This window comes from Lethenteron reissneri, chromosome 19 (genome assembly GCF_015708825.2).
Source record: "Lethenteron reissneri isolate LAM-NWPU_2019-01 chromosome 19, ASM1570882v1, whole genome shotgun sequence".
Classification (NCBI taxonomy): Eukaryota; Metazoa; Chordata; class Hyperoartia; order Petromyzontiformes; family Petromyzontidae; genus Lethenteron; species Lethenteron reissneri.
The window spans coordinates 5,052,513-5,068,723 of record NC_083797.1 but is presented as its reverse complement, the minus strand read 5'-3'; the positions used below and the strand labels follow the sequence as shown (position 1 = coordinate 5,068,723).

General features: G+C 46.6%; 1 protein-coding gene across 1 annotated transcript in view; it reads right to left on the bottom strand.

The window, feature by feature from the left end:
- The window catches only part of VPS13B (vacuolar protein sorting 13 homolog B), a 301,109-nt gene that overhangs the window by 69,610 nt on the left and 215,288 nt on the right, over nucleotides 1-16,211 (bottom strand). Inside the window, 3 exon segments of the mRNA XM_061554219.1 lie at nucleotides 3,628-3,771; nucleotides 5,254-5,380; nucleotides 8,616-8,822. Coding sequence (XP_061410203.1) covers nucleotides 3,628-3,771; nucleotides 5,254-5,380; nucleotides 8,616-8,822 — 478 coding nt within the window.

Sequence of the window (16,211 nt, the reverse complement as noted above, 5' to 3'; positions counted from 1 at the left end):
AGGGTTCTTTAAGTCTGGCGGATAGTTTCTGGGCTTTGTGGTGTCCCCACAGCGCGGTGGGCACAAATTCACACAGTCGCCAAGGGAGCAGCATCTCAAGCCAGCAACAGACCACAGAGCCAAGGCGCTCGGTAACCACCAGAAATCCGAGAGCGCTTGCACCCACCCCTCTTAGCTTGGGCTCGCCGTGATCGCCGCCACAAGTGAGATTTGGCGATCGAATTTTAAACGGCGCGTTTGGCGTTCATTGGACGCTTACCCTTCAATGGTGTTTGGTTGTCCGAAGGTAATTTTCCAATCGGCAGTTTAGAAAGAAACTAAAATATCGTTGAGCCACGTTGAATGTTTGTTTCAAAAGTTTACACGTACAAATGCATTGCATTTTTCAGTAAAACCACATTATATGAAGCAATGAATGTTTTTAAAGGATGTTAGGGCAATTATATTTGGACAAATGCAACGATATCAAGAATGGCAAGTGTGATTAATATTTATACATGCCACACTTGCTGTTGTGAATATCATTGTCTTCATATAAATAAACTTGCACTAAAATCCTATGGTGATATTATAGCTTTATGCAATGTGACATTACCTAAAAAATATAATGCAAGCTAAACTCAACTTCACAATCATGTAACTAGCCACCAATTATGTACATAAATCTGAACACACGTAATTCTATGATTGAAGTAACATCTACAAGAAAAGCATTTTAGCGAGTATCTGTAAAGTTGTGTAATTATTTGCCTGAGCAAAACCATATTGTTCCAAGTCATACGTTTTAAAAACTAATCATCTGTGCCAACACTGCCAGTAGTTCTTGGAAAAATAGATGGCTTTAAAAATATAATTACCCTAATTAAACGCTGTTACTTGTACGCCTGATTAAAAGTGAAAATTGTCCTATCTGCCACCTCAATTCCCGAGCAAAAATGCTAGAGTGAATTCAACGTCAGCCTATGCAAATTTCTCACAAGCTTCGCTTGCCCGGCAGTGTATATAAAAAAAGCGGATGAAAATATAAATAAGAAGAAAATATCTCTCCTGACGGCGAGCTTTTCTTGCACATTTATTGTTGCAACGAAGAGATGCCAGGCGACTGGCTGGCTTTGCCGCTGAGGTGTAAACTTATTTTTCAGAAGCGACCAGGCCACAAACATGATAGCTCATCAAAAGTGGTTTAGAGTCATGTGGAAATTTATAGCAGCAACATAATCTACATAATCCCGGAAAAAGAGAGGTGTGTACATTCCGGCGATCAAGCGTTAGATTTCGATTTAAAGGTTTCGTGACTGCAGGGATTCATCTTCTTGGTTCTTTCGGTAAAGTCACGTAGAATGGAAATAAAAAATAAATATATTTATTTTATTATTTTCCATTCTACGTGACTTTACCGAAAGAACCAAGAAGCGTTAGATTGTTACTCCTTAGTCAAGTGAATAATGAAACTTCCAACACCTTAGACGTTTACACAAGCCGTCTAATTAGGGTAATTCTTTCGGTAAAGTCACGTAGAATGGAAATTTAAAATATATTTATTTATTTTATTATTTCCATTCTACGTGACTTTACCGAAAGAACCAAGAAGCATTAGATTGTTACTCCTTAGTCAAGTGAATAATGAAACTTCCAACACCTTAGACGTTTACACAAGCCGTCTAATTAGGGTAATTCTTTCGGTAAAGTCACGTAGAATGGAAATAAAAAATATATATTTATTTTATTATTTCCATTCTACGTGACTTTACCGAAAGAACCAAGAAGCGTTAGATTGTTACTCCTTAGTCAAGTGAATAATGAAACTTCCAACACCTTAGACGTTAACACACGCCGTCAGAAAGCGGCGCGCTTGAGTTTTGCGTGCCTGCACGCAGTCTGCCTAGCTATTTGCGAGCGTTCGAGCTGCCTATGAAATTAGTAAAATGTAAACAAAGTTTGTGTTTTTACGATTTTCCTTAGGACAACTTGTCCAGTTGCAATCACAGTGCGGTAATTGCGCGAATTATTATTCAACGTTAAAATTGCTATGCAAATGTTACGTTTCAAAATTATGGAAAATTGTATGTAATTATGTGATGTGCAATGTTCGTTTAAACATATAATTAGCATTCGTGAATCATTCAAAGTGATTTCCCCACTCAAACAAGCTGAGGTAGTGCTCATCTTCTGTTTACAGGTCATAGAGAAGAGTTGGTAAACTCCACATTCCTATGGTGGGGGTGAGTCTTATCTGGATTAATAAAGGATCCAAAACGTCTCCATGTGGATGATTGGCATGGTAACATGGAGAGAACACAGTGTATTTTATGCAGGGTTCCAAAGTCTTAGAGCATGTTGAAACACGTTAACATCAATCCCAAGCACATTCCTAGAAATATATAAATATTTCGCCAATTGAAATAAAAGTTAAATTACAAAATACAATTTGCCAGCTGCACACTTCAATTATTCACTTACGCACGTGCAGTTTACATTGGAAACCTGCAATTTAACGTACAGAAAATGGACTTGACATCGAATCATGAGTGGGCGCACTGCAGGTTTCCACCTCAATACATCCCGCAGATAAACTTGGATCACGGGCAAGAATTCCCATCCTGCGAGGCCGACGGCGTTGAGCGATGTGCTCAATCCGTCCGCTGCACCCCCCCCCCCAACCCCGCCAGCGAACCGAGCGCGTGACAGCCGCCGAACTATGATGTGGCGAAGAAGCTCTCGCAAAAACGTGCACACCAAGTATAAATGTTCCCTTGTGCAAGCAGAGACCCCCCTTCATTTCCCTCTACCGTGCTCGCCCACCGCGTCCCCATAAAAAGCGAGCAATGGGCTTTTCCGGCCGGTACCCCTCTCGTCCCGACTCCTGTTGGCACTCGGCGGAGCATTGCGGCACGGCTTCCCACCTGCCTCCCCCCCCCCACTCTGGAGCCTCTGTGCCAATTGCGACGGGGGGTAGGGGTCGTGGGGGAAGGGGGTTCAGGGGGAAGGTGGCAGTGCGAACGCGACGCTGACAACACAGTGCCGAGGCCCCCCGCCCCCTCACTGCGCACGAGTGAAGGCGACGGACACACGAAGAAAACGCAAAGTTCTGTCACTGTTCTCGCGACGATGCCAACGGCAGTGCGGCCGGGTTGGCAGGGAAAACGAAGGTCCAGAATCGGGTGGAGGAACAGCCCTGGATGGACGGGCAATGTTGGGGGTCACTCGCCCAGTAACGGACGGTGTTGGTTTTAAGGCGTCTCGAAACACTGCAACGTGCTTGAACGCTACGTACGGTGTTTTACCCGAATTTACTGTTCTCAAGAATGGGGAAATGCATTTTTTTTTCTAAATAAAGGAGTGTGATGTTTTTTGGGGTGAATTGTTTTTATCATCGTTTTTTTTTACGTCAAATAAAATGTATTTGAAAGGCATGAAATATAGCAAACTAAGCGGTTCTGGTTTGTCAGCTTAGAAGTGAGCTGGGCTAGATGGTGGTGGAGTCGGCAACACGAACAGAAAAATTGTCCGATGTTACGTGAAGAACAACACCGCTCGACATTCGCCCAGTTTCACGCACGTCACGTACTCGGTTTCCAACCGCACCTCGCAGTTAGCTACAAAAGAGGCTGCGAGTATGATTCCCACCTGCACGTCTTCTTGCGAGGCAGGAAAGGAAGTCAAGTTCTCCTCGGCCAAGTGCTGCATCAGTTGAAGCTGAGCGAGGCTGAGGAAGAAGTCGAGGCTGGAGGTGACGTTGACCTCCAGCGAGTGTCCACACACCAGCACCTCCTGCACACACACGTACACACGTACACACGCACGCGCAAACCCCAACATGCAACATTGCACCTCTGCGCCTCTGAGTGCTCACCAATAGCCAGAACCGCGTTCATCTTGTAAACAACAATAACGACAAATATTCTCCCCCCCTATAGCCTGAACAGACTTTTGGGGCAAGTGCTGTTAGACACAATATTGTAAACTAAACTATTTTTATTTTACCAGGTGAGGCCCACTGACCTAAATAGCTCTTTTTCAGAAGGGACCTGGATATAATTCATAGCTCAACGAAGTGGCTTTTCAAATCCACACGACCACGGGGAGAGATACACGCAAACTCCAAATATACAGCAGGCATCGTCAGGGTCGGGATCGAACCCACGACTTCCTGCATACCAGGCGAGGTTGTTGAGATCTTGCCACCATGACGAGATGTAACAGTGCATCGATTCGCCGACTGAACTGGATTCTCTCGCTCACAGTACGCGCGTAGAAATGTGCATTGTAGAATTGTTCGCCCGTGTTGTTTTGCTAATTGTAACTGAATTACGGACGAATGTTTGAAGCTTAAAGCTCCAGAAGCAACGGTCAATCAGGGGTGACCAATTGACCAAATATCAGCACAAAAAATCCTCCCTTTGCAAAATGCAAGACTGTTGGAGAATTATTTTGAGAGGCTGTGACCTGACCTGGAGAGCAGGCAAAACACAGTAAACGTCGCGATTTCTTGGTTGTGATTACTCACGGCGGACACCTGTGGACAGATGACTGGTTTACAATATTTTTAAAATCATCATCATACCACCACTACTCCTGGGCCGATGACCAAATTGCCCAGAATGTACGTGACCTCATCAAATCTCAGAAGCTAAGCAGGGTTTGAGTCTGGACGGTGCTTGGATGGGTGACCACCGTGCATATAACAGACCTTGTAGGCTGCTGCGGGAGCTATGTCATCAACCGGTAGTGGAGTCAATCAAAGGGCTGTACATCTTACGTATTTTGATTAGCTGAACACCTTTTGGGTGTACGTATGAATGTTGAACTTCTTTCACACCGTACATAGGTGCGGGTGATGGACACCCAAACTAAACACATACGGCAGCTGTATCATCGTCACACCACCATTGACGCACTTAACAAGGTCGTTCGTCCACGTGTCATTCCGCTTTTCAAGTCGACGACTAAGTGCAGAGGATTTGGCTGCTATACATTTCCACTTCGTTGGGCTTTCATTCGTGACCGGGTCAGTTCTGACAAAAGAGCTACGTAGCTCAGTGGGCCTTACCTGGGAATATAAAAAATTAGTTAATTGTACTCGGCGGGTGAGGCCACTCCCCATGTACACGTTCGCCTTTCTGCGCACCACGGCCATGGCGGGCAAACACCAAACCCCCTCAACGATGGTCGCCGGGGGCTTTTCACGATCGCCGTGACAACGAAGGCACCATCCCGATCAGCGCGACGGGGTTGGGAGCGTCCCGCAATTACCTCCGTGTGGCCGAGCTCTCCGCCCATATTCTTGACGAACACGACGGCGGGGGCGGCCGTCACCCTGATGCCGAAGTCGGTGAGGAGCGGCGTGAGGATGGCCCTCCGCTCTGGCTGCCTCCGCAGGCTGCAAGGATACCAGACGCACGGCACGGAAGGGAGCCATTGTAACAAAAGTCCCCCCCAGCTCGTAACAATTGCCATGTTGCACCCGGGGAGTGGAGCCGAACGCACATTTTCCCCAATTTTCGGGCATGTTTAGTTTGGCAACGGCACTGGGGGATGTCGGTCATGGAGCTAAATTGCGAGCAGGAGCTAATGCCGCGGCTGATAAGGTTTTGCTTTTCAAGTTATGCAATGTAAGGCACCGCCGTGATAGTTTTCTTTGCTCTTAAGATGACAAATTGCACACCAGTGACTTCTCAAACATAAGCCCTGCACGGCCACTGAGACTTCTGCAAAAATATTTACAAACTAAAGTGAATACTGCAATTTCTCAAAAGAAGGCAAGTCATTCGTTGAAAACTGTGCATCCCTGACTTGAACCAGACACTGCCTTTGGGCAAGAAGAACTATATTTCAGAGAGGATTTATTTGAGCAGACCCATTTTATACACTTAAAAAACACAATTCTGTAATGTGAAAAATGCAACGACATAAAAAGAGGGCAGCTGAGCACTCGTGACAGCTCCAGTTAGGTACGGTGCAGGCCACTATTTTATAGGCACGAGTAAATTACTGCCCGCTCTGTAAAGTCTGAATTGAAAACGACCCGGGACTCGAGATGGGAGGAGATGAAAGCATTCCGGTTCGAGGAGCAGCTGTGCAGCAACCGACACAAGCAACGACTCCCACAGAGCCGACTCGACTACCAGAACTGCCGCAGACTGCAGGGGAGCTGCGTGCGTGTGGGGGGGGCGAGAGGTGGAGGGAGGAGAGAAGCAGAGAGCGTGGTGGTTGGGCATTTTTGAAACCCAAGGGGGCTCAGGAAATGTGCTGTCAAGGAAAGCAAGCGACTAGAGAAACGCACAATGATGGGAGCCTTTCTGAGATTTGGACGCGGTGAGCTACGGGGCGTCCGCTTGCTGACTCGGTACGGGCAAGTCCAGCGGCGACCTTAATACCTCGCTACCGGCGGTCGTCGTAGGAAGGTGCCTGGCAAAAACAAATGTTCCCAACATCTGGTTGTTCGCTGCTGCCAGTTAGTGCCCAGCACTGTGTTCCGTCTCTTGGAAAAGGCTGACCACAGCAGGAATTGGAATGAGGTCATTTTCACTATCTGCCTGCACAGCGTGCATTTGCATTAAACATGATTAATGTAATCGCTGTTTTTTATTCTGCGTCTTTCTTCTTCTTCTAAGCCAGAAGTCCCCATTAGTGCATGGGATCGGCTGCTCATATTTTCATTCCCCAAGTATTTATATTCAGTTTGCTTTCAGTAGTCGCATCCACTGTCCTGACATAGCGGTACACAGACTTACAGACAGACCCAGACTCACGTGGGTTTTCATGATCCATATGCAATATATATTGCATGGGGTCAACTTCTCAGATTTCCTTACTTCACGCACTTATATTCTGTGCCCCTTCTCGCCTCCTACCTAGTGTCCTCATCTCATTCCATTGTCATTACGGTTATGAAAACTGTCGATTGGTCAATTTTCGTGAAAACCGGTGTGGTACAAATAAAAAAAACTACTCGCAAATCACTTGATTGGTTACATCGACATGTAAGCAACACCACACCCCGACTGCGAAAACACCCGCAGACTACGATCGTCTGTGAATCGTGGTGCCTTCACTATAGCCTCATGCTTTAAGAACGGAAAAAACATAAACATGTACCATAGATAGTCTATTTATATTCTCTTTCTCATTGTGTAGTGGTTTCACTGGAGGCACACACTTCACTGGGAGGCAACACGATAATTTCTCGACCCCAACTGGGCACTTACATAAACCACAACGGGTTAAACTAGACCCTAACAGGGTAACTATATTACAGCGGGGTACTAGACCACAACGAAGTCACTACATAACTGGGTCAGTCAGTTCTCAGACTGCCTGACCCACGACGCTGAACGTGACGAGCGAAGACCCAAGATTGAAGAGCAGAGAAGTGTAGCACGGCGGGTCCCATTCCTGTAGACGGCAGAGGTCGCAACCGGGTACCTGATACCCGTACCCTACCTGATACCCGGCTACCCGTACCCGGCCGGGTACGGGTACAGGTAGCCGTTTGCAACCCTGGTGCGGCCGGGTATGGGTATGGGTAAGGAATCAAAACCCGTTTGCGACCTCTGGTAGACGGCCACCCTCGGCTCTCAGGGCCCCCTTCTTATCCTCTGAGCGTGGCCTCCCCCGCCCTTGGCCCCGCCTCCTTCTCGATCTTCCTGGAAGGCTCTCGATCCACGCCACCTGTCCCTCTCGGGTTCAACCACCTGTCACATCCTCCCTACCCCCTTTCTAACGTCCACCGGAACTTAGCCCCCCAGGGCCCCCTTTCCATGCCGTAACATACCCTGGTGCCAGCGAGAAGCTTCAACACTTGCAGCTCCACTTACTTATCAGAAATTCTATTGTTTGTTGCGGTTGTACCTGCCACAAGAGCCGAACGGCTCACAGGGTAAATCCTAATAAATGAAACCGAAAGTAGCTGGCGCTAAACGCCGTCGTGACTCCATTAACGTCGCTACAATACTCTTAAATAAGCGCACAACTTTATCTGTGATGAACGCTGCACTTTCCATCGTTTTCATGCAGGGGGCGCTGCAAACTTACGCGCCCCTGCATGAACGACGGAGGTGCAGGGACAGACGTTCGATTACGTTGGAATCGATCTGCAGACGGCGGTCTTCTCGCACGGCCAGCAGCTCTGTGTCGCCTTATCTCGATCCCGCAAACCCAAACAGGTGAAAGTCCGCATCGAACTGAACCCCCAACAAGGCCATCTACTTAACGACGAGAGAAAATTTACACGAAATGTCGTTTTCGATGAAGTCTTCCAGATGTAAAATGAAATAAGCGTTTACTGAAGAAATAAAATTATATAATTGAAAACATAATACAATTCAAAGATGTTTCATTTTAAAACTTCAAAACGGAGCATCGGGTGCTTGCGTGAATGCATCGTTCGTGTGCAATTTTTTTGTGACTTTCCTGGCCGAAAGCCGTAAATGGTTGTATAGAATGTTCTATTTTAACTTTTAAGTACCAATGCTTTGAGTGGCAGATTTGCGGCAGAAAGGCTCCCGCACCGGTGTGTCGGTAAAAGAATAAAATTGACTTGACGAACGTACTAGTGATTTCAATTGACCGGCCCTCCCCTAGCCAAACGGTTGCGACCGCTGTCGTGAACCCACCCGCTGGCCGTGTTCCACTCCAGGGCTGGGTTCTGGGAGCCCCTCTCGTCGTCGGGCGTGCCGTGGCCGCTCCTCTCTCCGCCCCGGTCGGGCCGCAGCTGGGCCCAGCAGCCCGTGCTCACGTTGATGGCCTGCAGCTCCACCTGGTACTGCCGGTCCTCCACCTCCGAGCCGGGCTCACGCAGGATGCCCAGGTTCAGCGCTCGTCTGGCAGGAACACAAAGCAAAAGATACAAGACGACATCACGCATCCGACCGTCACGTATCCGCCCTGACCAGTTAATCGGGAAGCCATTTCACCTTTTATATATCGGGGTAAATGTTGTGTAAATCCAAATCCACCTTGACCGTGGCTCCTTCCACGCGCAGCTTCACGAGATGCACTCCAGCTTAAACACGTCATGAATCTAAATTGGATTATTCTGCATTGTGTCACAGAGGGTTAACACGTTTTCACTTCCAACTGTTTGCTGATAAAAACAAAAAATTGGTACAAACTGAAATTATAGTGAAAGGTTGTTTGGAGAGTGTCGATGGAGCATGCACTCGTGCTGTGGACCTGGTCACCGGGGTTCGATTCCGTGTCACAGATAACCACAGCGAGTGATATCTCAAATGCTTCACCAACCTGCAAAACCCCCCGTGGTTGACGTCACATGGGGTGTCCGACATTCAGCAGTGGATTGACATAGCGCTGTAAATTGTTCATTATTACTATCGTAAACAAAGACAAAGATCCCTCCGTGTAGCCTTAACAGTCTGTTGGGGCAAGTGCTGCTAGCGAGCACCTATGAAGGCTGGCACGGCACACGAGGGAGGTGGGTGGCCAGCACCACACGTTGCACCAGGCACTCATTTGAGGCTGAGTTGAGCTAGGCAAGGCCCAGGCCCGGTCCAGGTAATCGTCACTAGCGTTGGCCGTGAGCGGGAATCGAATTCGGGTCGCCGGCCTCGTAGCGCAGCACGCTATAACCGCTGCGCCACCGCTCCTCGTATGGATACACTCACGTCACCAACACCCCTTTTTTCATCTCACTTTCTGAGAAGCACCCATGGCTCGGCACGGTCAGGCAGAGAAGAGCGCGCGCACGTGCCCCCTAGGTTTACCCAGTGTGCCTGACCTCAGCTGAGGCACCCCCTGCTTTCACGATCCCTGGATACTTGACAGCAGGACCTCACACAGCTCCCAGTTGCCATAACAAGCAAATGTCCCAAGATCACGGTCTCCAAGGGAGTGCATGGGACTGCGTGTGATTTATAAATGTAATCAATTGTCAAAAAATATTCTCCACTACCCAGGCCAACAACGGTAAATCAGCAGAATTGGTCGTGGGAGCATCATAAGCGGCGCTTTTCTGCTGATAAAGCCGGGCAGACACTGTCTCGTGCCGCATGGGTGCGGCCGCACTTTCAGAGCTAGGCTCCACGATGGTCCGCAAAACGCGATTTACGACGCGGGTCAATCTACTATAAATCCCGTTACAAAATAAACACGAAGAATTTAACCCCCCCCCCCTCCGTCCTCGCGCGTCGGTTCCAAAAAGGTTGGGAGAAAAACATGGAAAAGTTCCACCCCAAGGCAAAAGGCCACGATCGGCAAACGGAGAGATGGAGAGAGGAGGGAGGGGGGGGGGCCTGTAATTCACGACGCAGACCCAACCACAAAGAACATAAAGAACAGAGAATGATAGGGGGGGAGGCGGGGAATACAATCAGAGCATGTGTCAAATGTAAAGCCTCAAGCACCAGAGAGATTTCAAGAATTACAATTACCGTAGAATTGTAATGTTGCTCTCTGCAATGTGCAGCATCTGCAGTGCTGGTTAGTTTCAATTCCTGGTCATGACATTTAAACCGCATCCACTGGCGGGCATCGCCATCATCACCGATGACCAATCCGCTGCCAGATTGGTCACCATCTCGCATGGTCATACGATGCGGTTAACCATTTAGCACCTGCACACAAGCTGATTTCATCACTCCATATCCACAAAGTTAATTCTCCTGGGCACGTTCCCACCTTTGGCTCCCACTCTGTTGTTATTGCTTGCCCACCAGCCACCATTCCGTCTAGAGATGTGTCTTACTCAGGCACACTTAGTTTTCTTTACAGTCAAAATTGCAGATGTAATCCAGGCATATTCCGTAAGCTCCTCTTTCTGTCTCACACTGGTAAATAAATTGGCAGAAAACGTCACAAGTGCTCAAAATAAGCATGGAGAGATGCACGCTTGGAACTACACTGCTCATAGGCGTCACGAAAATAAACACCTATACGCTGTCCCAAGAACCACACAATGTATTGCGGAGCTACAAAATGAAGAGGAAGATTATCATTAGGAGGGAACAATAGCCACGAAGTGGCTCTAGGGTGGAGAACCTCCGATTAGCACGGTTGGCTACGTACGGTCCAAAAGAAATTGAACATTTCATCCACACAACTCAACACCTCAACTTTGCAAATGGAATCAGGTCACGTGAATTCCTATAAACCCTGAGAGATGACAAGAATTAAAACGAGGATTTTAAATGTACTGCAGAATATACAATAAATGCAACCACTGGTATATATATACGTATACAAATGTACGTAGAAATAATACGCACACGTACCATACTCAACCAATGTGGCCATCTGCATTGAGAATTAATAGAAAAAAAAAATTAAGACCTAAAACCTGATCTTCCAGGACAAAAGAGCATGGGTTTTATTTTTAGCTGACCAATGTTTCTTAATGCAGTTGTTTGTGTGGGCAACGGGTAGCCTCGGGGCGAAGGTTGGGAAGGCATCAAGGTAAAACCGTGGATTGGCGTTAGCAACATATGGAAAACATTTGGAAAATTAAGTCCTAGGGGACGTTGGTTATGTTGAAAAATAGAACTGCTTTGCATTAGAGGAACATTTGATAAACTAGGTTAGGCTACTGTGCCCCGTCTGGTCATTCTCACTTGTTCTGTGGCATGCGTTTAATTTGGCTCAAAGCGCTCCAGAAACACAAAAATGCCACACTCCTATTTATATAATGCCATTTTTTTGGTGTACGCGCGTGTGTGTGTGTGTGTGTAGACATCAAAACACCAGCATCGTAACCGTGTGGGTCTGGCACAAAACGGCAAGTGATTTTTAGATTTTTTTTGTGTGAAAAAAAAGCCTTTGGTAGAATATTTAAAGAATGAAAATGCTGACAACACGTCAAAAGAATGCGTAAATAATATATAGCGCTGTTGAAGTAAATCTAAGTGAAAAATCTTTTTTAAACTGGCCTCTACGAATACAATTTCAGGCGCGTAAGATGAATTTCTTACACATCAAATATGGTTGTTTTTTAAATACCAGACTGGTCACTTCAAAAAGGGTTCAAATAATAGTCTGAAGTAATTTGGATAAGAAACTGGGCCCAGGAGTCTTTGACATATACCATACTGTAAAAATAATGAGTGCTTGGGAAAAAAAACCGAGCCAAATAATGGGTTCGTTGTACAGTTAACATTAAGCTTAGGCGCATTTTTCAAAGACATGCCAGATTGCAGGGTTGTAAGTAGCTGAAACAATGCTCGACACAATTACTTTAATTTTATTATCCATTTATGCTTCTACCAATTCCTTATTTTTTCCAGATCCAAAACCACTTTTTTGCCAGGGGGGGATAGGGGGGAGTTCGAGGGGGTGGGAGGGGGGGGAAGTAAGCCCTAGAAAAACTAGTCACACAACTGGCCAAGCCACAATATTGAAGATTTACACTGGCGACTTAAGAAGCTAACCGAAGGATTTTGCTAGACACATTTTCCGTATCTGCAAACATGCACGTTGAACGAACGCAGAGTCCTTCTTAGAACCGTAACGCAGTGACTTCTTATATCCCTCCACTTCACACGCACACAATATTAGCATTTGAGTGATAACTTACGGTTGAAATTTTAAGCAAAAAAACAATATTCTTGGTTCTTTCGGTAAAGTCACGTAGAAGGGAAATAATAAAATAAGAAAAATAAAACGTAAAAAAATATTTATTTTATTTTTATTTTATTATGTAAAAAAAAACATTTCCTTCTACGTGACTTTACCGAAAGAACCAAGAATATGAATCCCTGCAGTCACGAAAGCTTTAAATCGAAACAAAAAAACAATCTTAAAATAGAAATGTTAAATATCCAAGTGCACTGCATACGAACAATTACAAATTGCTCTACTCAATATTAATGTTAAATACCTTTTTATCACACATTTCTTTGCAAGGAACTAAAAATGTTTTTATTTGATTCAGGAGGAACCACAACCATTTATTTAATTCAGCTACAGGGCAATATTGCCAGCGATGGAGTATGAGCCCGTATCCTGTACACGTGATATCTCATTATCTAATGCGGGCACAGAATACAAGTGGTTACATATGGTGCTGCACACAAACAGCATTTAGCGTTCCGTGATCCACACATTTACATATGTATGTTGAATTTCTTTCGCACCGTGCATAGCCAATCGTGCTAACCGGAGGAGTGGTTATCCGCCAAATGTTTTAGTTGGACGAATTAAGCAATCGAAAATAATGTACATGCCATTGTCAATCCCATCCCGGGTTTTTTTGATCGTACTGGCCATTGCTAGTTGGTGAAGGAATATGAATCCTTGCAGTCACGAAAGCTTCAAATCTAGAATTTTCCAGTACCGGTTTAGATATCACTCACCACTAACGTTAAGCCGTGGCCCGGGAATTGGACTCAGCTCACCGGGATTCATAGCGTAATGAGCCTACCACCACGCTACTCTTCTGCTCCTCAACAATGTAATGACAAAGATTTAATAAACTAACGGTTTGTGAATTAATTCACACATGTAAATATTGTGATTTTATAATGCTAGCAGTCACTGCATGACATCATGTGTCACACACACACACTCGCATATCTGGCAATGCGTACCTTACAAATGGAAACATTTACATTCTTTCTAGCTTTCACTCGCTCTGTTTTCATTATTCACTCACAAACCCTTAAAGGGGAGTTGATGCGTAATCTTGAGACTTCACAATATTTACATTCAATGCAGCGTCCTCATTAAGAGGTGCAACTGCCCTCATTTTACGTAAAAAAAAACTAAAATTGAGAATCGCTGCCCTTTGCAATTGCTTTCTGCTCGTGGAAGAGCCCTGCACTCCTCTTCCACACTGCCCGGACGTCTCGCGAGATGCGGGAGGAAGCCCACACTTTGCCCCCATCGCACGCGACCTGCCGATCGACCGAACCATTAAAACACATTAATTACGACAGAGGCGCGATGGAATTAAGAAACTTTGCCCACTCGTTCGGCTGCCGTGCCGGGAGATTATTGGATCAATCTGGCCGACTTCTGCATTACAAGGCCCGGGTGGCACAGAGGCCGGTGGACTTTTGAAAATAAAAAAAAAAACTGTCCCATTGTTACAGCTGCCATGCTGAGAATAAAACTGGTGACTGGCGACCACTGCATTGTGAGTGGAGTGCGCGAACCATTACGCCACGACTGCATTCCTCGTTTATACACGAGGGTGCAATCTACAAATTAACAGTGGGCAATAATGGGCACGCGCACGCGTGTGTATGTACGTATATATGTTGGGGAGCGGCAGTGTAGCGGTTAACGTGCTGCGCTACGAACCTGGCGACCCGGGTTAAATTCCTACTCACGGCCAACACCAGTAATGATTATCTGAACCGGTCCTGGGCCACCCCTAGATCGACTCAGCGTCAAATAAGTACCATGTGCGATGTATAAACATCACTTGTGTGCTGTGCCGGCCTTCATAGGTGCTCGCTAACAGCACTTGCCCCTGCATTCTGCTAAGGCTATACGGGGAATCTTTATCTTTACATATGCGAATGTGCAGGTGTACGCGTGATATCCAAGACACCTTCACAAGCCCGCAAGAAATGTCAGCGAGCGTGTGAGCATGTGCGCAGGCGCTCGCTCTGCGCAGCACGCGACTCTTCAGTTTTCCCGCAGAGACGGGGCAGCAGGTGAATTGGATGCAAGCACCGCCGCCGTACGACAGCCCGTCACGCCGCGACTCTAGAATTGAATTAAACGCAGGAAGCGAGTGAATGGCGACTGTGGAACTGCTGAAGCGGCTGAAGTAAAAAATAAAAGTTTAACCCCCACGCACAATCTGCGCGTGACGCCGTGCGCACCCGAGGCAGGCCCTCTTACTCCGGGCCATCAGGGGGGTCGGCGGATACAACCGGGTAGCACGGTTACAACAAATTAAAAGTCCTCGGCAGACACGCCGACAGGCAAGACGATCCGACGCTAAATTCTAGCACGTCCCACGACGACAAGGCAGCGAGCGAACACAGGATGCACAGCTCCCGGAGTCGCAGCGCTCTCACTTTCAGCCGCGATGTGACAGGCCGCCGCGCGCTTCCCGTGCACACAGAGGCCACAAGGTGTAACGTGACACTGATTGAGCTCAAACTACAATACCAAGAGGTGAATTATAATAATGCAGAAAAAATTGCGGGCATTTTAATATGCAGTTGCATTCATATTCCCGGCAAGGGAAAAAAAACTATTTATAGCTTGTTTTGCTGAACTAACATTTTTAAAAGCTCAATATCACATACACGTATGATGTGCACTGCCTATTCACCGCACGCATGCGTATTTTAAATAGTACGCTACTTGAATACACATACACACAAATGCCTGTACTTAAAGTAATTTATAATAAATACACGTGATTTTGTACGTCTGCCTAATTACAATAATGAAATTGTAACGATTACAAGAATAAACAAAAACAGATGTATTGAAAATAACCGCAAAATATTCAGAAGTAGCAAATTTATCTTGTGAATGTGCAATACATTGAATGCGTATACATACGTGCGAGTACATTCCATAGAACACAAATCACTGGAAGCTACTTTAATAACGTTTCAATTTTGAAAGCTTATAAAGTGCCAAAGAGAAGACAGATGCCCTGTATATCCTTGACAGACTTTTGGAGTGAATGCTTTAAGCAAGCACCTATAGAGGACGGGACGGCACGGCACACGAGGGAGTGGGTGGCCAGCACCGCACCCTTTGTCTCCCAAGTGGCGATGTTTACACACCGCACCAGGTACTCTAACGGGAGGCCCAGGACCGGTTCAGATAATCGTCACTGGTGTTGGCCCTGAGTGGGAATCGAACTCATGCTGCCTGGTTTCTTAGCGCAGCGTGCTAACCGCTACACCGCCACGCCGAAATCACAGACACACATGCGCGCACACACACACCCGTACGTAGACACAGAGACACACAAAACGCACGCAAGATCCAGGTCGTCCCATTCCCAGCCCGAGGAGTCAATTTACACACATCTTGGCACAGGCCGCACATACTGCGACGCAACACGTTCACACACAATTACACACCAAGTACGCTCTTAGCGCAAGGGCCTGGCAATCTGCTTTTGGAAAGTCGCATTTCTTGGAAAAGGGGTCGTCAACTGCAGCCCGACCGCAGGAACACAAAAAAAAAATTCCAACTTTAATCCACGTGCAGTGATTCCCTGCCACAGTCCAGGTGAAACGCAATGGGCGAGCCGTTTCATCCGCGGCCGGCGCTCGTGCATCTGG